Source organism: Hyperoodon ampullatus (genome assembly GCF_949752795.1).
Source record: "Hyperoodon ampullatus genome assembly, chromosome: 3".
Classification (NCBI taxonomy): domain Eukaryota; kingdom Metazoa; phylum Chordata; class Mammalia; order Artiodactyla; family Ziphiidae; genus Hyperoodon; species Hyperoodon ampullatus.
The window spans coordinates 15824917-15850436 of NC_136916.1; the positions used below are offsets into that span (position 1 = coordinate 15824917).

At 37.7% G+C, this 25520-nt stretch overlaps 1 protein-coding gene across 1 annotated transcript in view; it reads right to left on the reverse strand.

Moving 5' to 3' along the window:
- MALRD1 (MAM and LDL receptor class A domain containing 1) overlaps window positions 1-25520 on the reverse strand; it is a gene marked incomplete at both ends in the record, with an annotated part of 583874 nt that overhangs the window by 274517 nt on the left and 283837 nt on the right. Inside the window, one exon of the mRNA XM_079699366.1 lies at window positions 1291-1536. Within this exon, the coding sequence (XP_079555492.1) occupies window positions 1291-1536 (246 nt within the window). The remainder of the gene's footprint in view (window positions 1-1290; window positions 1537-25520) is intronic.

The window sequence follows — 25520 nt, forward strand, 5'->3', positions numbered from 1 at the left end:
AACTCTCCAGTTATTGTAAAACAATGCAAAGACTGTCTATGAAATACAAATAGAGGGATATGACATACTTTCGAAAATTCAGTCATCCGTTGAGTACATAAATGAAAGGCTAAGGATTTTAATATACAACACACAAGGAAAGATATTGAGTTTTCTGCTTGTGTATCCAAATATTCAAAACATTTTATGTATGTATAGCTGAGTGTTTGAATGAAACTTACACCTACCTTTCTTTGTCATGGTTGCTCTGGCTTGGAGAGCTTTGTTTTATCACAGGCCTGTGAAATGTCAATATTTCCTACTCTGTAGCATCCAGGAATTCAGGATCCCTTCTTTATTCTCCTAATGTCTTTTGCCCCTTGACCAATGAATCTGAGACCTGACCTCAGCTCACTGTAAAAATGAGCCATACCTAGCACCCTTCACATAGATGATCTTACAGCTACAACTGCACGCCTCTACAGCTTTCTAACTGCTTTCCCCTTCATACAGATCATCTCATTTGATCTTAACAATCCCTGTTCGGTACACAGGGCAAATTCTATTATCTCCATTGGACAGATGAGAAGTTTGAGAATCTGAAAAGTTAAATGAATCTCTAATGATCACATGAGTGGCAGAATTCACAGTTACTGATTACAAGTATGTGTCATTTAGGAAAGGTACCTGAGAGCGGCATATATTATCATCTATCTACAATTATCAAAGTAATATTCAATTTTAATTACTCACTGTTATATGTTAAATGGTGTCCCCCCTAAGATGTGAAAGTCCTAATTCTAGTCCCTGTGACTGTGACTTTATTAGGAAATAGGGTCTGTGCTGATGATCAAGTTAAAATAAAGTCATGAGGGTGGGCCCTAGTCTAGTAAGACTGTTATAATAAAAAGGGGAAATTTAGTCACAGAGATAGACATGCATAGAGGGAAGACAATGCAAAGACAAAAGGAGTGTACCACCTACAAGCCAAGTAGTGCCTGAAGCTACCAGAAGCTAGGTGAGAGGCATGGAACAGATGATTCTCCTTCAAGGACCTCAAAAGTAACTAGCCCTACTGACACCTTGATTTCAGATTTCTAGCCTCCAAAACTGTGAGACAATAAACGTCTGCTGTTTACACCACCCAGTCTGTGGCAGTCTGTTATGCAGTCCCGGGAGACAAATACACTTGTTAAACGTTCGACTCAGTTGCCCTGGCACCACGGTGGTCTCTCCAGATGCTCTCAGGGAAGATAACGTGATGCGCACTGTGAATGTGATTAGAGTGACTGGAACAACCTAATAACCTACCATTTTCATTTCCAAGTGTGTGGTCTCTGGGAGGTCTTAGGCTTTGAGGAGAGCCAACCCCCAATACCCAATCAAAGTTTTCAGCCAAAGAGTTTTGCCAACCACACCAGCCTTTTTCAAAAGTACAGGAGCTACCGCAGTCATTTTCATCAGTATAATCTCCACAGTCGTCTACAAAATTACAGCTTTGCTCTGGTTTATAACATTTGCCATTCTGACATTCCTGATAACCATATGGACAGTTACCTAAAAAACAGAAAACAAAGAAAGGATGAGGAAACACTCCTAACACATTAGTGAGGTTAAAAGGTAGTAAGAGTAGATTCCCTTTAATATGTAAAGAAACATGGTGTCCTTAGGAGTTTGGGGCATCTGACCCCTACCTCTCTCTCTCCTAATCCCCTCTAGGTTCTGGTCTATAGTTCACTCACAAGCATCATTCAAAATGAAAAAAAAAAATTAAGCATCAATTTATTGATCTAGGAAAGTACCCCAATTCTCCTCAAATACAGCACTTCCTGTAAGCTATACTCAAAAAATATAAAAGCCAAAGTGAGGCTTTCCATTTTTTATCCTGAAACAAAATCTTTAGGGTAATAAGAGTTTATATATTACAGGGTATTTGAAAGTACATTCCATCAGCATCCTTGCACTCCAACATTTACCAGAAGCCAAACATATATGATACTTCCTCAGAAGCAGGGACGTTAATATACAAGTAATATCCAACTTTCCAACAGATTTTGCCTCTCCAAAACATTTATTTGTCAGTTGTTTGGAATTTTAGGAGCAATTTCCCGACAAAGCAATGTCAAACATAAAGACCTTTCCACAAAGTTTAAGATAAAGAGCAGTGCTTTTGAACAACTGAGTTTAAATTGATTCTGATACTTATCAGTTATGCGACTTGGATCATACACTTGATGAGCTTTAGTGTCCCTATCTAAAGAGAAAGAAAAATAGTGAAAACTAGAGAAGTTAAGCTAATTAGAGAGACTTGTTTATATCACCAGTGCCTAGAACAGTGGCTGGCCCTTCACAGGCAATCAGTAAATATTAGTTAAATAAATGAATGAGCGAAAGTGTTTTGGAAATGATAAACCAGTTCAATATGCACAGTCAAGGTATTACTATTGTCCTGCTCCAATATTACAATAGAACATAACCACCATGGGTGACAATATTTCAGCAGGAAAAGCTGTTCTGAGATCCAGCTTGGGCATCAGCTTCACATTTGCTTTGTGACACTATAGAATCTGAAAGTTTTTTCCTTCCCATCTTCCTTGTCTGCCAGTTAGGGGAGCTGGTAATACCACTTTCTACTTCATTTTTAGTTGGTAGCTTCCATGGCCTGAGGCAGAGTGTCTGAAGATTGAGGATTGGTGTGCATTAGAAGTAGGAAGTGATTCAGGGATTTAATGGAAGGTGTTCTGGGAATCGGAAACTCCTGCTGATAAAATCTCATAGAAAAGCTTTTATGTTCTGGATCGGTCTCACATTTTAGATAACAGATGGCTAAGAGAGAAGAAGTGGCAGGAGAGGAATAGAAGGCCATGTAGAAACCACTGGGGAGGAGGCTGGTGTTCTGAAGCCTCCTAGCCATTTTGTGTGCTAAACTCTTCTTGGACTGAACACTCAAGATTGCCTAATTAAATGGCCTTTACACTTGCAAAGCCTTTGAAAATAAGTTTCAACCATGCATTCTGTCTCTAACAAAACTTTCTTGTCTGGGTTAATTGCTACCATTTTCTTTTCTTGCAGTGTGGGATTAAACTATTTTTATTTAGGTGCCCAGTTCAGCTAGCAGATTGGAGGTTAAGACAAAATACCTTTGATGTTTCAATTACAGAGCTTGACTCAGAATTGTAACATTAAAGTATTTTTGAGATTTAATGGAAATGGAGATCACTTACATAACCCTCTCATTTATAGATGAGAAAACTGAGGATTATAGATGTTAAATGACTTGCTGATTTTTCAAGAGCAGAAATGCAATTTGGACCCTGGTCTGTTGTCTTCAGAATTATTTTTTAAAAATCCATTGACTTGAAGAGCAGTGATAGGTCAACTATCGCAAACACAAGACCACCAAAGGACAGAAATGGTGGTGTTGACTACTAGATGCAGTATCTCTCATGGATCTGTTGAGAACCTGAGAAATTACTAGATCATTTGATGTTATACAATTGATATTTGTATTGATTCTGTCAATTCTAATTTGTTTGGGGAGTAAAAACAAATTTACTGGTTTTAAAGATGCTTTTCTCCAAAGCAAGTGAATCAAGCTAAAATCTAATTCTTTTAAAACACACAAGAAAATAATTTGGACGTGTTTCTAAATGGAAACATAGAGCCCGATATATTCCACAATCAATATAGCTAGTATTTTAAGGTAGTCACAGTGATTAAGTTTTATCTATCTAAAACATAAATACCTGCATAATTTAAAAATACAGTAATTCGAATATTACCCAAGATTAATTTTGAACAGAAAGCCCTCCATGTTAATAAAGAAAATTTCACTGCTATAATGCATTCTATTCATAAAATAACAAAAAACACTTTTGGTAAACATCAAGGGAAGTTATCAACTAATGTTATTTACCTATTTCTAAATTATTTTCCATGCCTGTTGTTTTGTCCAAAGAAATCAGCTACTTGAAAGTAGGGTGTATACCTTTAAATGATTCTGATATTAAGGCTCTTATGAAACTGTGTTCATTTTTACAGAAAAAAATATTGTTTAAATTAGGCAGTGATCCTGTTGATAAGTTTAATTTTGTAAGAAAGAACAAATTATAAAAGTTAAAAACCTCCCATGTAAACCTTAGAGACATCTGAAACTTAATATGCTTAAATTCAAACTCTGATTCTTCCCCTCCAAACTTTCTCACTGAACATTCTTTCTCATCTGTATTAATGGCAACTCCAGTTATTCAGAGAAAAAATATCTTGTAAGGAGCTCTGTATGGTAGAGTCTGACTCCACTTTTTGATGTATGACTTGATTGCTGAGAGCACTTCCCATTGTGTTCCACATCTGGGAAAGCTGGTAAGAAAGTCCAGGTGCTCCCCCTGTTGGTAGAAGATTCAAACTACGCAAGCCCCTACCTGTGCACAGGAATCCTCAGCCAGGTCCCACCACCTAACCACCATAAAACTCTATCCCAGTTTTCTTTCCTCGTTCTCTAAAACTACTTTTGGACATGCCTAGGAGCTACCTTGATTTCCTAGAAAGCCTCATTATGTAAGTAACAGACATTTTCAAACCATCTTGGTGTGTATGTGGTGTCATCAGTCTTGATATCTGAAACAAATTTTGGATGACGGACCATCTTGTAATTGAGGATGGCCCCAAGTTCTAGGAGCTGTAATAATAATATATACAACATTTTATCTCATAACTCACATGTAATCTTTCAGTGAATTCTGTCAATTGTCAATCCTACCATTAGAATATATCTCATTACCTCTACTGTTACTATTTTGGTGCAAGCCACAATCATTTTTTTGTGATTGTATTGCAGTGCTTTCCTTCCTGATCTCTGCACCCTACCCTTGCCCTGTATGGTCCATTAAACAATAAAGAACCATGCTGAGGTTAACAGATATAAGCTATTATATATAGAATGGATAAAAAACAAAGTCCTATTGTATGGCACAGGGAAATATATTCAATATCCTATGATAAACCATAATGGAAAAGAATATTAAAAAATGTGTATGTGTGTGTGTGTGTGTGTGTATATATATATATATATATATATATATATATATATATATACACATAACTGAATCACTTTGCTGTACGGCAGAAATTAACACATCATGCATCAACTATACTTCAATAAAAATATTACAAATATTTACAAAAATATTTACATGGGGATATTTTAAATAAATTGAATGTTACTTCTCTGCCCCAAACTCTACGTTATTTAAATACTATTCCCCATTACAAGGAACTAGGTCTTCTTGGGAAAATGGTCTGTGTGGGGCTAAGGAAAAGAAAGTCCAAGATGAGCCTGGGAATTTTTTTGTATGTGTGCCAAAAATTAATGAAGCTCTCCAAAAATTACATCATTATGATGAAAGGTTGAACTACTGGTCAAATCAGAAAAAATTTCAGCATCAAAATAAGTAATGAGAGGACTCTGGCTCTTAGCACACGTAGTAAGAAAGAGTAAGAAGGTATGAAATTATCCTCCAGCCATAAACAACTAGAAACCTGGGAAAAATCTATGAAACAAGTGTTCGCAGACACTGCACAACAGAAAGCACAGGATTGTGATCTCTTAGAGAAAGGGAAAAAAAGGCAAATCCTATATAGGATCATGCCAGACTTCTTCTTGGAGGAACTTTCTAGACTGTAGCTCCAAAATGGTCAGCCCAGCAGAAAGTGAGATTGCAGTGAGTTGAGAAGACAGAGTCTCAGACAGATAGAATTTGCAAGGCAGGGGTGGTGGAGAAACAGGAGGTATGTAGGGAAGGAGATCCAGAGATATGCTTAAGGCACTGCTGAATTCTAATTTTCATGTTTGCAGGGTAAAATCCACAAAGAGAGACAGAGAACAACTTCTAAGAAAACAATAACTAGGAGATATAAGCTGAAAAATTACCAGAATTTACAGAAGACCAGATATCTTTGAGTTACTGCCAGCCAGAGTGGAGAGTCCTTGGCGAATAAACAGGGAATTCAGTAGGAAATCCAGAAAGGGCACAATTTAGTAACAAGCAAAGAGACCCTAGCAGGAAGTAGTCTCTAGACCATGGATTGGAACTATAGTCTCAGGACCAAATCTGGTCTACCACTTATTTAAGTAAATAACATTTTATTGGGACTTAGCCATGCCCACTTGTTTATATATTGATATTACCTATGGTTATTTTCACATTGAAATGGTTGTTGAGTAGTTTCAGTCAGGACCATATGACCTGCACAGCTGAACATATTCACTCTCTGAACATACTGTTTTCTTAACCTCAACTTGTTTTTATTTATTTATTGTTATTTTAAGTTTCTTTGTAAGAATACTTAAGTTCAACTCTCTTAGCAAATTAATTTTAATTATACAACACAGTGTTATCAGCTATAGTCACCATGTTATACATTAGGTTCTTAGACCTTGTTCATCTTTTTTTTCTTTTAATATTTATTTATTTATTTGGTAGCACTGAGTCTTAGTTGCAGCAGGCAGGCTCCTTAGTTGTGGCTCCAGGACCCCTTAGTTGCGGCTCATCAGCTCCTTAGTTGCAACACATGGGCTCCTTAGTTGCATGTATGTGGGATCTAGTTCCCTGACTAGGGATCGAACCCAGGCCCCCTGCACTACGAGCACAGAGTCTTATCCACTGCACCACCAGGGAAGTCCTTCAACTTGTTTTTAAACTAGACTGCTTTAAAAAGAAGACTAAATAAAGTTTCCCTTAAGTTAAAAAAAAAAATTGACTATAAAAATTTGCTGACTTCTATCTTAACCCTGTCTTTACAAAAACAAGACTTAAATGGACCAAACTGTACTGTAAGCAACTTAAGTGTCTCTAGAACAAAGTTCAATGCTTTTTAAAGGAATTTACCAAACGTCAGCACTTAGCAACGTAGAATTCACAATGTCCAGTATCAAATTAAAAATTAAGAGCATATGAGGAAGTAGGAAAACGTGATCTAAAACTAGGAGAAAAATCAGTCAATAGAAGCAAATATAGATAAAACAGAGATGATGCAATTATCAAAGAAGTTAAAGCAGCTATCATAAATGTGCTCAATGTGTTCACCTACAATTCTATAAAATCTACAAAAAAGCTATTTGTACCAGCAAGTAAGTTTAGCAAGGTTACATGTCATCAATATACAAAAATCAGTTACATTTCCATATGCTAGAAATAAATAACTGGAATCTGAAATTTTTTTAAAAATCCTTTAAAATGGCATCCCAAAACATGAAGTTCTAGGGATAAATTTAACAAAATACATGCCCGGCCTTTATACTGATAACTACAAAATATTGATTGGAAAAGAGACCCTAAATAGATGGAGATACATATCAGTTTTATGGATTATAAAACTCAATATTGTTAAGAACTCAGTTCTCTCCAAATTTAACTATAATTTCAATATAACCCCAATCAAAATTTCAGTAGGATTTTGTATAAATTAACAAAATGATTCTAAAATGTATATGGAAATGCAAAGCACCTACATTAGCTAAAAAGTTGGCAGACTTACAGTACCTGGTTTCTATATACACTATAAAGCTATAAAAATTAACACTGTATGGTACTGACTTATGTACAGACAGATTGGTTAGTGGATCTGGATATACAGTTCAGAAATAGACTCACAAATATATGACCAACTAATTTCCAAAAAAGCTGACAAGTCATTTTCACCCAAAAATGCATAAACTGAATCTAATTATGAGGAGAAATCAAAAAACACGAATTGAGGGATATTCTACAAAATAAAAGGCCTATACTTCTCAAAGATATCAATGTCAAAAAAGACAAAGAAAGGCTGAGTAATTGTTATAGATTAAAGAAATCTAGAGATACATAAAAACTAAACGTAATGCATGATCCTTGATTGGATCCTGAAAAAATCAGTCAAGAGAAGCAAAAATAGATAGGACAGAAATGATGGAATTTTCAAAGAAGTTAAAGCAGTTATCATAGATGTGCTCAATGTGTTCATCTATGATTCAGGTAAAAAGCAAAAATTACATAAAGGATATTTTGGGGGCAATTGGTAAAGTCTGAATGAGGCCTATAAATTGGATAATAATATTGTATACATATTAAATTTTCTGATTTAATCATTATACATTAAGTGACTGTCCTCTATTTTAGAAAACAGACTATGAATTATTTAGAGGTAAAAGGACATGATGATGTCTGCAATTTACTCTGAAATGACTCAGAAGAAAGTTTATATACAAAATGAATGGGCAAACTGATAATAATCTGTGAATCTGTATGTAGTATATGTTTGAGTTCTCTGTAGAGTTCTTGCAATGTCTCTCTCAATTGGAAACTACTACAAAATTTTTTGAAATATAAAATTTTGAAAGTTAAAAAAGTAAAATCTTCCAGTGGCACCCCATCTCACTCAGAGTAAAAACCTCAATCCTTGAAGTGGCCCACACATACTATACAGTCTTGCCCCATTCTCTCTCTGGTACCACTGCCCTCCAGCAAAGGACTATAAGGCATACATCTATAGTTGAAAGTAAGTTGGGTTTATTACTCATTGTAGCGATGGAGAACAAATACCCTCGGGAACCACAAGGCAGCTCAGTAAGAGAGTATTAGAAATGACTTATTATAGGATTAGGGCTTTGGTTAGATTATTTTGGGGAGGCTCCAAGAAAGTGGAGTTTTGCTCCAGATTGGGTGCTGTCAGGAAGCAGGGATAACTGGGTGCTGTCAGGAAGCAGGTATCTTAATAATTCTTACATAACAAAGGGAAGACTAGAATAGGCTAAAGTTATAATTGGTTAGGAACAGGTTTCATTCATATAAGTAAAGATAGCGGAATGTTTGGTCATTCTTTTTGCTGAAACAATGTCCATGTTTTGTCTGTGTTCAAGCACAGTCACAGAGTGATCTTGTTTTCATATTGCTCCATCATGGTACCAGAATGGCTTTGTCTGATGCTGACACTCTGTGAAATTGTTTACATTAAACAGGAGAAACACCAGCTCATAGCAACCCCAAGGCCTAGCTGACAGTTCCAGGCCAGGTCCTGAATGTCAGGGGCTGCGTTTCTTTTTCTCACTTTGTAATTCTATTTATGTGGCAAGAGAGTTCAGTGGAGCAGCCAAGCCTTCTAGGTGATATGAGGATAGAAAATAAAACCCTTCTGGTTATTGTCTTTGCAGTAGGTAAAACATGGCAGACCAGGTGCTTTGGGAGATGCTGAAACATTTGAAAGCCCTTCCTATTTGTTATTTTTTAAGCATCTTGATATTTTCCCAGAGTAACTTGCAGCAAAAACTTGAAAATACCCAGTTGCTGTGGGATCTCCTTTAATGTTAGCACGAAGGAGAGAATACGGGGAAAGAAATTCCATAAAACAGGTCATGGTAGCCTTAAAGAACTGACAAAACAAAACAAAACAAAACAAAACAGGTAGAGGATTCATGATTTGCATTAAGAAAAAGAGGAATGCATGTAAGGAAGTCTAAACAGAAAAGAAGCCTCCAGGGTTTAAGGAGAAGCAACTAACGTGATTCCAACTGACTGTGACCGCAGTACTGCTGAGGTTTTAGTTTAGAACAGCAGCATTCCATACTTACATGTTCCCTGGGCAATGCTTACTAGCCATAGGCTCAGCCCTCAACTGGGAACAAACTGCCTATTAGCCAAAATATTGTGCCTGCAGCCTCCATCTTCTTCATTCCAAATAGTAGCAATCCAAATACTCAAAGAGCACTTTCTAACTGTCTTGATCAGCGTGACAAAATTTATACTAACAAAGTTACCACTCATGTTCATTCAAAAAGATATTTTCAGAAAGAACAGTTTATTTCTCAACTTCTTAATGACTCATTTTTAATACTTTACATCGAAGAAATGTTAGGCTGACATTCACCTAATTCTATTAGAAGAGCACACAAATAAGAAATACAAAGGAACCTATAAAGATAAATGTTTCTTAATAATTCTGACTTGGAGAAAATTTCTAACGTCTTGGTGGTGAACAATTTGCATACCTTGAGTTCTGAGTGTATCATATTTAGTAAGGTAATGAGTTTAATCATTAAGCACCATCATTTTCTCAAGTCTTAAATTCAACTATCAGAGAAGGGACATGAAGACAGTCCAGTGGATTATTTTTGCTGTCAGGAAATGTAAACTATAATAATCCTTTGTTTTCTTTCAGTGTAGCTAATAGAGGTTTTGCATATTTACAGAGAATTATTTTTATGTAAGACATCGCAAATGGAGCTGCTGCCATAAGACAGAGCAAGAGCCACAAGTATGACCTAGGGCTAAATCTCAAGATAAAAATCACTTAGGAAAATTATATTTTGTACTTTTATGCAGTCGAATTTTTCAATCCTTCCTTGAATGGTTTTTGACAATCCAACATTAAATAAAAATCTTCCATATGTTTTCTAGTGTTATATGACAACTATATGTTATATGATTCATTTTTTAAAAGATTTTAAACCTTTGATGCACCTGAAATTTACTTTGGCTACAAATGAACAACAAGATTTTTAAAGTGAAAAAGAGGAATACATACACAGGCACAACATACACATGTGCCGGTGTATTTATTGAACGTCTCTGGAAAGATACATAAGCAATAAACAATTCCTCTGGAATTAGAAACATAAAGACTGAAGTCAGAAGAAAATGACTTTTTAATCTATGCCCCTTTTTGGTTATACTGTGTGTGTGTGTAATGAAATAAATATTTGTTTTACTTTAAACAGAAATAGGCTAGAACAAAGGCCTGAACACGCCAGGGCCTTGTCCCAGGTTAAAGAAAGGGTTGACGTAGTAAAGTTATACTATAATTGGGAAATCCAAAGGCTGAAGCTCCTTTGAGGAGTATTAACCTGAAATGAGTGCCAAGAATGTTGACAATTTTCTGGACACCATGGTTTATGGGAATTGGAAGACTGAACCCTCCACTCCAGATGGCTATGGAAGAAATGTTGAAATTAAGGGAGAACCAAATTTCAGTTTTCAAAAGGAGATATAAGGAATGAAATGCCCTGTGAAAATATCTAAGATCTATACTAAATATAGGGTAGTTTATGAGTTGCAAAAGGTAGAGCAAAAAGGGAAAGTGAGTCGTGATAAAAGAGAACCTGGGAGAAATTCAGTAGTCCCCCTTGAGCCCTGTTTCTCCCTTATTTCCCATGTTCAATCAGTCACTAACAGTTTCTCCTTTTACCTTCTAAATATCTCTTAAATCATCCACTTCTCTCAAGGGATACTCATCTCTCTCCTTGACTAATGAAATAGCTTCCTAATTGATTGCTCTGCATCTATTCTGGTCCTCCTGGAATTCACATCCCACGTTGCAAGTCCAGGGATGTTTTCAAAATGCAAATTGGATCACCACCCTGCTTGAAAGCTTTTCATGGGTACCTATCACAGTTAGGGAAAAGACCAAATTTGCTAAGGTGATGGAGAATCAACTCAAAGTCTGTTTGCTACTCACCTTTCCAGCCTTCTCTCTGATCATGCTCACCCCCTCCACTGCCCACCACAAACCTACTGGCCTTTTTCCAGCCCCACCAGCTACAGACACTTTATACATGATGGACCACCTTCCTCCCGAAGTCTCCCTTTGAAAATCTTGCAGATTTCAGCTCAATCTCTACTTCCTGCAGGAAGTCTTGATTGTTCAAATCCCTCTACTATAACCTCTTTACATAACAGGCAGCTCTTCTTCAAAGGACTTTAATAACATCCTGTTGTACTTGTCTGCATGGTTATTTGCATTATGACTCTTTCCACTGCTAATCAGTAGGGTCCACAGGGGATAGAAACTGGCACGTATTTCAAAGGACTCACTATACACTTGCTGGCTGAACAAAAAAATGAATGAGTGAGTATGAATGAACTGAATAAAGCAAGGAGGAGGGCATATAGTGAGTGAGTGAGAGCCTCCTAGGAGATGGTTGACTGGAAGGTGAGTTGATACTCTGGTTGTTGGACAAGGATGACAGGGATAGGGCTGTGTTTGGATTGATGAACTTTGAGATACCAAGACTGAGGCTATTATACAGAGTCAATCACCTTGGACCTATTTGCTGTGATGAAAATAAACATTTCTGGGTTTTTTTTTTTTCCTTTTGTTTTGGAGAGTGACAGTAGCTATTCAGTTTGTTCAAAATATACATTTTTTTAATACTTTAAGCAAAGATTTACCTATTATGTCTATAGACAATTCATCATAGTCACAATCCCAATTTAATACTACCTTTATACAATTTGATCCTATAACAAAGCAATTTCCATTTGTAAACACTGCTGACCTGGTTAATAAAAATTCTATGTAATGAAACTGAGACAATTAACTAATTCAAAGGGGAAAATAAAACAGAACATCTAAGCTAAATTCTATTAATAGGAAGCAAAACAAATCCACAGTATTTGTGTGCCTAAATGCCACTCCCATTTGTGCAGTATATTATGTTTGAATTTGTTTTGGTTTATGTATTTTTGACTTAGTATACATCATTTGTAGTGAGTAGAGTGCAAAATCCTTTAAAACAGGATTAAAATATAGGCTCCCTTTCCTTAAAATATATATCATCTAACTCGGGTAAAACTAGTTTTCAGTATTTGTGTGTATGTACCTGTGTGCATGTATATGTGTATATATGTTACATATGTGTTGCACAATTCACACATATTACATATATACATGTGCATATATTTTGTGTATGTACATATGAAAGTATTACAGACATGAATATGCATATATATATTAAAATATGGTTAAAATGACTGAAGATCAATTTTAAAGTGAATGGTAAAATTAATCATAATGATAACTACTATTTATTAATCACCTCCTATATGTTGTGCTTTGTGCTTTGTGCTATGAATATTATCTCTAATATTCATAACAACATTGTAAGAAATGTTATCTCCATTTTCAAATGTGGCAATTGAGGATAAGAAGGCTAAAGTACAATTTCCAATGTTATCATATCAACCTTGCAATATATATAACATATACATACATATCGTATGTGTCTGAAAAAATTTCCTAAATTTATTAAAATTTATCACACATGTACAAAACAAAATAGTACCATATTAATAACAGTTTGTAATGGCTAATGATCAAATTATCAAATATTTAATTCTGTCTGGCTCTGTGGTAGGTGTTTGCTGTGCATAAATCATGTAATCATCAAAATCACCCCTCTGGTACACTGAACATCTATTACAGTGTTGGACTAGACAATGTACCTCATATTATCAAATACCTAATCTGATTAACCCACTCCAATCCAATATGCTCCAGGGAAAGGCTAAAAGCCCTAATCTCAGATGTCTACTTGAGCCATGAAGTTTGGTTGCTGTGTCACCAGTGACTCTCAAGAGCATAATAGGAATAGCATGACTGTTCCATTCCTTTGTGTGGGGATGATAAGAGAGAGAATATCCAAAGCCCCTTGTTTAACACTGAATGGGCAGCAACAATCATCAACATGGGAGCCCTGAGTGCACTGCTTCCAGATTTGTTGGAGAATCTTCCAACAAAATGTAAGAATAAACAAATCAAGGAGCTAAAATGGTTAGGATCACCAAATATTTCATCCGGCCAACCCCAGCCTCTTGTATTGAGGGCAAGTCATTTTGTCTATTACTTTAAAGCCTGATGAGCTGATACACATGGCAAAGAATGAATAAACAGAATCTCAGAGGTTGCTATAGGTACATTCTATTAGTTTTTTTTTCTGCGGTACGCGGGCCTCTCACTGCTGTGGCCTCTCCCTCTGTGGAGCACAGGCTCCAGACGCGCAGGCTCAGCGGCCATGGCTCATGGTCCCAGCCGCTCTGCGGCATGTGGGATCCTCTCGGATCGGGGCACGAACCCGCGTCCCCTGCATCAGCAGGTGGACTCCCAACCACTGCGCCACCAGGGAAGCCCCGTCTATTAGTATTTTAATATTTTATTTCTTTTCAGTAAGAATTGAAGTGGCCAAATGGGTAAACTGATGGAATCAGAAGATAAAGAGAAACTAGTACAATGAATCTAGTTACAAGCTTACAACACAAAAATCATCCTGCAGAGTTATAATAATTGGGCTACAAGAGCAGCACTCTGAGAGTATTACAAAAGGGAGGCATAAGAAATTATAAAAAATCAGTATCTGTAAGATTAAAGTCACAATATTTGCTTAGGAGAACCACAGCATTCCCTCACACAAGGTTGTAAAGAAATTTCTCTCATAGGTCTTCATTATTGTAAAGTATAAACATATTAAGAAAATAAAAAAAAAGAAGTAAGCTAAAGGTAAGGAGCTAAGGGAATTAATCTTTATAACAAGCTTTCACTAAGACCAAAAGTATCACAAGAGTCTTCATGCCATTGTTTCATTTATTCCTTTATACAATAAAGAATTAACAATCACCTCCTCTGTGCCAGGCACGTTGCTTTGGCACAGGGAGTATAGCAGTGGGGAAGACAGTGTTTGTCCTTATGGTGTTTCTCCTACACTGGAGAAGAAAGACAATGATGGAACACACATATAGAGAGAATGATAGTAAATGGAGTGTGGGTGGAAGAGGGGGTGGTCGTTTGTTGTCATCTTTAAAGAATAGAGTGAAGGAGAAAGCCATGCAAGTTGGCTGAGGGAATCACAAGTTCAAGGTCCTATGGTGGGAAAGAGCTTAGAGTCATGGAGGGTCGTCAAGAAGGCCATATGGCTAGAACCTAATGAGCATGGTTCTGAGCTGTGGGAGGGGATTTAGAGGGGGCCAGGAGGAGGGCTCTATGTTCACAGTAAGGACCTTGGCTTTACCCTGAGATGGGAAGCCACTGGCAGCTTTTGCCTATAATTAATACCACCCAGAAACAAATATTTTTAAAAAAATCCTTGACTGGCACATGGAAAGAGTAGCATGAATACCTAAAGGGAAACCCATTAGGAGGCTATTATAGTTAGGGATGAAGTAGGTTCAGACTAGCAGGAATAAGAGTATTAAATAAGCAGCACGTGGAACATAATGAGTAATCGACACATGTGAGTTGTTACCATTGGCATTAGAAGGGTAGCAGGGTTGATGGGGAACACTGGCTGAAATCGGGAAGTATTTTAAAGACAGAGCCACAGAAATTTCTGATAGATTAAAGGTGGTTAACCAGCATGGGAGAGGTCAAGGACTGCTTTTAGGTTTTTGGTATGAAAATCTGGTTGAATGATTTAAGCATTTATTCACGTGGGGGTTTTGAGTAAAATCTGAGGCAGAATAAACTCCTATTCCATTATTATTTGCAAAAAAAGAGAAATTAATATCATACTAGATAATATATATACCTTATTTTTATAGAACATTAACATGTATTATCTTATATTACCCTCATCTCAATTCCCAGGGAGATTAGAGACCAGGATTCCTTTGTATAGATGAGAAAATTGAGCTTGAGGGAGGTGTAAATGGCTTCAAAGACTATAAATCCACCAAGACATATTATCAGGGCATAGCACGCATTGGCAAATATTGACTATCTGCTGTTTTCAAGTGTTCTCTCTGGAGAATGATAATGCTGAATCTTCCTTGAAATTTACCGACAAGTAACCATATATATGATGTATTTAAAAAGAGAAGGGGGAAGAGTCATACATTGTGTGGGATAGGTTGAGAGATGGAATGAAGGCTGAACCAATTTAAGTAATGAAGCTAAACAAAGATAAACAAATAATTTCCTCCTGAAGTTTTTGAAAAATACAAGAAAAAACTTAAGTAACAGGCAAAGAATCAATGGAAAAAAAATCCAGATTTTTTTCAGGTTGTCTGATGCAAAATCGAGAGATCAAAAAATTTTGATGAATATATGTAAATGCCAGATAGTTTTAGGACTATGAATTCCAGTTTTGGTGAGAGAAGGCTAATTGCTAATAGTTAACTAAGCATAGCAGCTAAAGTCATCAAATTAAGGTCAATTCATAGAGCTTAGTGATTCAAAGTCTGGTCTTAATCACTTCCTTTAACTTTCCTATACAAAATTTTCCATTACTAAAATTGTTGTTAAAACTGACTTCATTTACAAGGCTGTTTTGAAATATAACTAAATGATTGTAATATGTTTTGGAAAAAATGGATCACTACTTAAATAACTATATAAAACCAAATTTAGGTGAACACATGCTTTGGTTAAAAAAATGTAAACACCGGGCTTCCCTGGTGGCGCAGTGGTTGAGAGTCCACCTGCCGATGCAGGGGACACGGGTTTGTGCCCTGGTCAGGGAGGATCCCACATGCCGTGGAGCGGCTGGGCCCGTGAGCCATGGTCGCTGAGCCTGCGCGTCCGGAGCCTGTGCTCCCCGACGGGAGAGGCCACAACAGTGAGAGGCCCGCGTACCGCAAAAAAAAAAAAAAAAAAAAAGGAAAACACCGTTTAATAGTCATCACTTTCATTATCATAACTAAAATTAATTGAATGCCAACCAAAGCTGGACATTTTATACATATTATCACTAATTCTCACAACACTGAAAAATAATTATCTTGATTTTACACTAATATTAATTAACTTGTGCAAATTCACATTATTGGTATGTGGCAGAGCTGGGATTTAGACCCAGATGGATCTAACACTGAGGTGTGTGTTCTTTTTCATTACAGCTCATTACATGAAATCCTAGGCCAAATAGAAAAACTAACAAATAACAAGAAGCAAAAGACGACATCTCTGTCCTAATAGAGTTTATAAATAACAACAATGTACACAGTTAAACTAAAGGTTCACTGAGAATACAAATCAATATATGATGGGAGAACTGAATGGCATAAGTGAATTCTATGAAAGATCAGTGACACCAGGAGACGTAGCACTGGGGTCACCAGCGATGGCTCCACAGAGGAGTGCGGTACTTAACAATCTTAAAAAGTAGAGTAGGATTCATGGAAGAAACATAGAGAACAGAAAATGCCTTTCCAGCAATCAGCAAGTGGTATGAATAATGAGAAGTATGATTCACAGCATGCTTGTGGATAAGAATTAAATCAACCTTGTTTGAGATCCAAACTAATATTTTTATACCATTTATAATTTACAAAGCACTTTCACATGTGTGTGTACCTGTAGAAGTGTATATGCATGTACATGCATGTACACATGTGTATGATGGTACTTATTCTGCATCAAACCTTAAGAGCAATCATGTAGAGAGTAAACTAGTCAATACTGGAGCCAGAACTAAAAATCTGTGTCCTCTCACTCCAAAATTCATGTATGGAATTAGTAGAGATATGATCATATAGGATTCTCAGCTGTCTGCTTGGTGGTCAAAATCCTCACTCCTCTTCTTTAATGGGATTTAGTCTAAACTCCTGAGCACATCATTCAAAGACATTCACATGCCAGTCCCAGCCCATCTTCTAGCATCATTATTTCAAATCCTCACTATACCATCAGCTTTTCATTCAACAAGATATCTGTCTATTCCTCTAAACACACATGGACCTTTATGTCCCTGAGTCCTTGATCATGTTCTTCCTAGTTTTAAGTACATATTTCTCTCTTTATTAAAAGGCTACTATTCCATTAGATCAAACTAATCCCACTTTACCAGATCCCTCATTCTTTAGGAAAAAAATATAAAGAAAGAAACTGGGTGTGGTAGTCTGGACAATGACTCATCATAATGTTCCTGCCCAAATCTCTAGTACCTGTGAATATGTTACTTTGTGTGTGTGTGGGGGGGGTAGGGGTGGGGGGAAGATGTGATTTTGGCAAGTGTGATTAAAGGTAAGGATCTTGGGATGGGAATATTATCCTGGGTTATCCAGGTGGGCCTGATCAGATCACATAAGTCCTTAAAAGCAAAAGAGGAAGGCAGAAGAGTGAAGTACAAAAACTGAAGAGGAGGCAGAAAAGAGTCAAAGTATGAGAGGGACTTGACCCACTATTACCAGCTTTGAAGATGCAGCAAGAGGGCCACTAGCCAAGGAATGCGGGTGGCCTCTAAAAGCTGGGTATGACCTGCAACTGATAGCCAGCTAGGAAATGGGGACCTCAGCCCCACAACCACAGGGAACTGAATTCCACCAAAGTCCTGAATGAGCAAAGAGTCAGATTCTATCCTAGAGCCTCTGGCAGGAGTACATCCCTAAAGACACTGTGATTTTTCACTCAGTGGGACCCTTGCTAGACTTCTGACCTAAAGAGCTGTAAGATAATAAATTTGTTTTCTTTTAAAGCCACTAAACTTGTGGTATTTTGTTGTGGCAACCCTATAAAACGAATACAGTGGGACACGGATGTTGTAATTAGGCAAATATGAGTCTGAATCTCACTTTTATTCATACGCTTTTGGGTAAGTCATGTTTTCATTCAGTTATATCATTTGTAATAGGAAGATAATCTTACACACACACACAAAATGCATCTAAAGTGCCAAACAGTGCCCTGGTACACCATACATGGCAGACTATCAACAAATGATGGCTGCTATCATTATTACTATTACTTTATTATTTATTTATTTTGAGGTGACCCTTATAACACTGATGTTTATCATAATACTATAGCACACAGTAGGATTTTTAAAAGTCATTATTCATTTACAAGGATGCCTCTTCTACTAAACCCTAAGCTCCTTAGAGAAGAGCAAGAGGCTTATGATATTTATCTTTGCATTACTAGAGCCTAGAACATTTTCATATATACACTGCCCACTCAATAAACATATGTTGAATAGAACCAAAGTGGAATACCCATCTAAGAAGTCTGAACTTTAACTTTTAGCATAGGAAAGCTATTCAGTAATTCTTAGCAGAGAGTGATGTGGTCAGAGTATTGTTCTAGAAAGTTTAATATTTTTAAACTGACCGATTAAAAAGATTTCAATTTCAATTTCAATTGGCAGTGACTGGAGGCAGTGAGACTAGTTAGGTTTCAATTAGTTAGTCTCTTTCATTTGATACTTAACATATTAGGAAGCTGACACAGAGAGGTGAAGGGACTTACTTAAGGCTTTATTTTTAACTCTGAGCTGACAAAGGGCTAAAACTCATTAAAAAAAATTCAAATCCAATATTCTTCCCACTATATAGCATTGCTACTTGTGGTTCAGAGTCTGATGGTGAACTTTAATGCAAAATCCTAAAAAGCACCTGTCAGATAGTACCCACTTTTCAAAGTATAATGGGAAATTAACCAGGGAGAGCCTCCCCTGGTCCAGCTTAATTTCCAAGGAAGCACCAATTCAGAGGACTGAAACTGGACATAAAATCATGTAAAGCTATTCCTGTGAGTATATGCCTACAGTAGTTTCTGGTTACATTAAGTCTCATAAGACTAATAATATTAAGAATAATGAAGAACCAAGTATAATAATAATTACTGGAGGCAGAATTATAAATAGAGATTTAGCCTAGTAGGATTCTTTGAATCAAAGGGAACTGTTGTGGGCCTTAGGATGGTTTTTAGAACAACCAAACCAGGATGCAAATAAACTAGATTATATGTTTCAAATACACTGAGGCAAAATATAAAATAAAAATATTCTTTAAAAATTTTAAGATTAAGTTTAAATTCAGCTATAATAAATGATAAATTCTTTTAAAATATATATCTTGAATTGGGGTCCAATTCATGTTGGACCTGGCAGGAAACATAGAATTTAAGCTATGATCCCTACCTTCTATGAGCTTAAAGTCTTCCTAGTAGAATAAGACATTCGTACACGAAACATAAAATAAACAATAAAGACCTGTTTGCCTATATCTGGTCCAAGGTAAGAATCTTTTAGTTATTGGGGCTGGATGGCTGCTGCCACCCAGTGGACAATATCAGCCTTCAGTTTGGTCAAGCCACTGATAAACCAAGTCCATGCATATGTGAGAAATTCCTGGAAGGACTACCAGGGTGCCAAGGTAGTGAAGGCTTCCTCTGTTATTGATCGAGGGGGAGCTAAAGGTTCTAAAGATGAGCCTGTGACATTTTTACCTAAGGAAGACACAACTGCAGAACCAGATGGGGGTGTCTCTTGAGTATACCATCTCCATCTCATAAGAGAAGACGGTTGAACCTTTCCAACTCCATGGTTAGCACCTGAATGGCCCCCCAAGCTGGTATGGGAATATTTGGACACAGTGTTACCTGGAAATCCTCTGAAAGGCACTTGGTCTCCAAAAGTTCCCATCAGCAGGCGGGTGTCTATTTCTTGAATTGAATGTATTGGGTAGATCTACAGAGAGGCACTGAGTCCAGTACCTAAAGGGAACCTCCAGGCAGAGGCTGCCTCCAATTGCCAGAGGCTGAAATCAGTTTAGTTATCAGTAACAGACACCTGTAGTTCAGAGGGGGCCCTGGGGAATTTAGGCCCCAAGAGGAATGATGCTGCGACAGCCTGTTGCACTGTCTCTAGCACTGTGTGCTGCTCAAGACCCCAGCTAAAAAGTTGGCACATTTTCTGGTCAACTTGTACTAAATCCTTAGATGAGGCAAACATTGTTTCTAATACCCAAACAGTCGATTTGGTGCTGGACTTCCTTTTTGCTGGTAGAGGGGGCACAGGGCAAGTACATTTATTCTTTCCCATCTTAGGGATCAGTCTCTGAGCCTCAGCTTATATTGCTTCTCAGAATTTGACCTGTATGTTAAGAATTGTGAAGGGTCTGAGATTTTACCTGAATTGCAAGCTAATAAGTTAGCCTGTCATTGTTTTAATGGATGCTACTTATTAGAAAACAGAAGACTCCTGGATCAGAGATGGACAGTTTATCATTCACAGTAATAGAAGTAGCCAGAGTATCATCACTTTTGCCTGTGTTAGTTCTCTGAATCTCAATTTCCACAGGATGAGGTGAAGAAGAATATACAGTACCTGCACAAGTAAAGGGCTCTATTACTAGAGAGGAACTCTGAGCATAAAGAACCTGAATCTTGATAATGGGCAGTAAACACGCCTGCCCTTTGCTTCAGAAAGAGAAACTTGACTTAGCAAACCTGAACTTTGCTTTGGGGGGAGACAATGCTTGTATTTTCCAAGGCTGTTTCTTATACAAACATCCATATAAAGATGGTTCAAAACAAAGAACAGAAATGTGCAGAAATGCAAGACATCCATGGAAAGTTGTCTCCCAACATTAGGTGATTGGTCCCTAATATTTCACCAGTACTAATGAGTCATTTCTGGGGTCTCATGTGAGTTAGTATCCACTCTAAAGCCACTGTCATTTATTCTTTTTGAGGCCTATCATCATTATATCATCTATATAATAGAGCCAATTAACCTGTAAGGGAGAGGGTTGTTTGTTCTATGTCTCAGTCCAACCACTGGTGAATTCAAACACTCTTGTTGCTTGCCTGTTTCATTTAAAATAAAATAGGTGAATTCAAACTCTGTTAGCATATTAATTATGTTTTGGAGGCCTAACCAGGTGATGTCAAATTGATCTTGATCTGGTACCAAAGGGATCAAGACAAAGGCATGAGCAATGGCCCTGGTGGCATAACAGATACTGTCAGTTGTACATTTGCTTCAGTTATAGTCACAGTGTCTGTAAAGCTAGGGCTACCTTAGCCACACTAAATTCAACTGGTAACAGTCAACAGTACACTTTTAACTGGGCACACAGGGTTGATATTTTGAGATACTGCATCTTTCAGCAAAGGAGCTCTGCTGTCTTGAAGTCATTAATGCAAGCTGTGGTCTCCTTTTCTCCCCATGGAATGCTGTATTGTTTTTAATATAACATGGGAAGCCTATCTCGTGGTCTGTTAGGCACTGGTCCCACTACTGCCTCCCAACAAGATGCTCTTTGCAGTCAGCTAAGTCCCACCTGGACTTGATGAGCACTCACAGGATAAACAGGTAAAACATCAGTGCCAATTATACTTTCAGAGGCATCCATGGTGGAAGACAACAAATGTCTGAATCATCTTCCCCAAATGGCTGCAGTTACTTCCCTTACTGATTCTATTTCATTTCCAAATCCAGCCAAATTAATGCCTGGCTCTCACCTTTCAAGAGAACATGATATTCAAATAACATAAATGTTTGTATCCATCACTTTTGGCCTGTACCCTGTTGTACCTTCATTGGGATGTAGGGTCTTCTGTTTCACCTGGAGATGGGAAACCTGAGGCCCATCCTTGATCTCCCTTTTCCTTAAAAGCTGTCAAATCAGGCTATTGGGACCTAGGGTCAGATAGTGGAGGAGCTAAAGGAGTAATCTGTTCTAAGGGCCACAACCTTGCCTTAGTTTCTCCAGCATAGGAAGATTCATCTCTATGGAAGAGTTTGGTCCTATAGAGGCACCTTCTGGTTCAACCAGTTGCACAATTGCCTGATTGGCTTGGATTACAGATATTGCTGGCTTAGGGGACAGTCTATCTTGATTATGGGCATCTTTTTGCTCAAAATATAACCAAGCAGGATCCTATGGCGCCTTCTGTGACAGACCCCTTCCTCCATGTCCTCTGCCTGCCTCTTGTTTGTAGAAAGCTGTAATCACAAAAGCCTGGTTCAAGAATTAATGATTGAAAGGATGTGAACATGTAGTGACAAAAGCAGCAGTTGGACCAGGAGAACTGGTAAGAATTTAAACAGTAAATCGCCCATACGGCAGTCACAGAATCTTTAGCTCCTTCCTGAAGTCCCCAGATAACAGTATCTGATGCACATTTCCTGTGTTGTTTTACAGATGCTAAAACGCCCAGCAAACAGAGTTAACTACTTGATGACCATGAGCACATAGCCGTTAGACCTACAGAAGCCTGAGGGTTGATAATGTTGACTCCTGTGTCACTGCCCTATTACCTCATCATCAACAAATCAGAAAGTTGTGTACAAGCTGATCACATACCTTGCGACTCCATTCTCTCACCTTGCCATTAAAATTGCTTCTCTGAAACACATCCAGGAGTTCGGGTCTTTTGAGCATGAGCTGCTCTGCTCTCCTTGCTTGGCCCTGCAATAAAACTTTCTCGGCTCCAAAATCTGACATTTTGGTGTGTCTGGCCTCACCGTATGTTGGGCACACGAATGTAAGGTCAACAAGAAAAATGATCACAGCCTCCTACATAGGGTCTCCTGGTACCTATGACAAATTTAGTGGAGTCCTTCACATTGGGGAGTAGGGTGGTTGGAGCAGATTTTAAAATTTATCAGTTATTCTCTGTGTGAGGGACTCATGATCAGGGCTGTCATTCTATCAAATTATGTAGCCAGAATGAAGCAGCTTTGACTAACATCCTCCATGGGATTGTATAAAATTTTACTGGCCTTGGAGAAGTATCCCTGTGTTAGTTATAATATAGTCATAGAGAGAGAAATCCAAAGTAGCAAGCTTTGTTGTGGGGCGGATTCTGTCCCCAACTGTATCATTGTGGCTTGCAGCATGAGGTCATATGTGAGATGACCCAGGTACTGCCATTCACCCTCTAAGAACATAACCTTCCTCATCTTCTCAGGCAAGCACAAAACTGACAACAGCCACGTTGCAATGGATAGCAGAGCAATTTCACTTTACCTGAATCAGCCCCTCCCCACAACTGGCACAGCTCAGTACCAAGAGAGATTGCATTAACCTTCAATTTCCTTCTTGGGGGAAAGAGAGAGTGGAGTGTGCATCCAATATCCTAGCCTTTCCCTGCACTTCCTGAGAGATGGGTTTCTATCTCACCTCACACATAGCATTGATAAAACTGGCATAGTTTTGATGTCTGGAGGCTGCTAAGAACAAATAAATGGTGCTGGCAGCTTACCGCTGCCAGCATGACTGTAAGATTGGGAGAAGGTGCACACCTTGTGGCTTATGGACGTAGGGAAAGAATGGAGCTTATCTCCAATATCCTGCCCTTTCAGTGCACTGACCTAGGGATGAGTTTCCGTCTTGCCTCACCTGGAGTGCTGAGGGAATTGGCATAGTTTGGATGTGTTGGAGCAGCTAAAATAAAGTAAAGGGCTGGGAATCTTACTGTATCCACCATGGCTCTGCAAGACTGGGAAAAGGTGCACAACCTTAGGCTTCTCCCGAGGCAGAAGGGAAAGGAGTGGAGTATGCTTCCAACACCCCATCCTTTCAGTGCACAGCCCAAGGGGCTGGCTTCTATCTCACCTCACCTGAAATGCTGATGGAACTAGCGTGGTTTGGTGGGGGCAAATAAAAACAAAGGAAAAGGGACTGGTAGCTTACCATGCCCAGCACAGCCTTGAAACATAGGGAGAAGGTGAAGAACTCAAGGTTCTCCACAAGTGAGGAGGGAGAGCCCACACTACAGCAGTAAGACATGAGAAGGTGCAAGAGATTATGGTATCTTGTGAAAAAAGAAACCAGTACATCTTTCTATTTAGGAATTTATACTCACAAGTCCAGAAAACACAATCCATAGAAAAAATTTGAGAAGGTCCTAGACTCTCTAGCTGGGCTCACTGTTGAAGGTCTTTTCCTGTTGAAACTAGACTATAAGACTGGGAGAGGTGAATATTTCTTCAAAGGAACCAAACAGAAATTTGGAGCTGAAGAATATAATAATGTACTGAAAAATTCAATAGAGAACTTCAGTAGTAGACTTGATCAAGCAGAAAAATCAGCAAACTCAGAGAGAAGTCATTTAAAATTATCTAGGTGAAGGAACAAAAAGAAGGAAAAGCAGAAAATTCACAGATATGTGGAATTTAACATATTCTTGAACAACCAATGGGTCAAAGAAGAAATAAAAAAAGAAACTAGGAAATATCTCAAGAAAAATGAAAACATAACATAACAAATTTGAACTACAGCAAAAGTAGTACCAAGAGGGAATTTAGAATGATAAATGGCTACAATATAAAGACCAAATAATTCAAACAACCTAACTTTACACATCAAGGAACCAGAAAAAGAAGAACAAATGGAGCCCCAAAATAAGCAGAGGTATTAAGGCAGAAATAAATGAAATTTACCCTAGAAAGAAAATAGAAAGGACCAAAGAAACTAAGAATTTTTTTTTAAAGATAAGCAAAGTTGACAAAGTCTTAGTCTAACAAAAAAAAAAAAAGAAAGAAGACAAAATCTGAAATGAAAAGAGAAGACATTATAACAAACGTCACAGAAATACAAAGGATCATAAGAAACTGCTATGAACAATTATACACCAACCAATTGGATAATCTAGAAGTTAATAAACTCCTAGAAACACACAACCTACCAAGACTAAATGATGAGGAAATAGAAAATCTGAACAGAGCAATTACTGGTAAGGATTCAACTGAAAACCTCCCAACAAACAAAAGCTAAGAACCAGATCGCTTCACTGGTGAATTCTACTAAATACTTAAAGAAAACGTATCATCAATCCCTCTCAGACTCTTCTTGAAAGTTGAATAGGAGGAACATTTCCAAACTCATTTTAAGGCCAGCATTACCCTGATACCAAAACCAGACAAAGACACTAAAAGAATAAAGCTATAGGCCAACATGCCTGATGAACACATATGCAAAAATCCTCAACAAAAATACTATTATATCAAATTCAGCAGCACATTAAAAGTATCACACACAATGAACAAGTGGAGTTTATCCCTGCAATGTAAC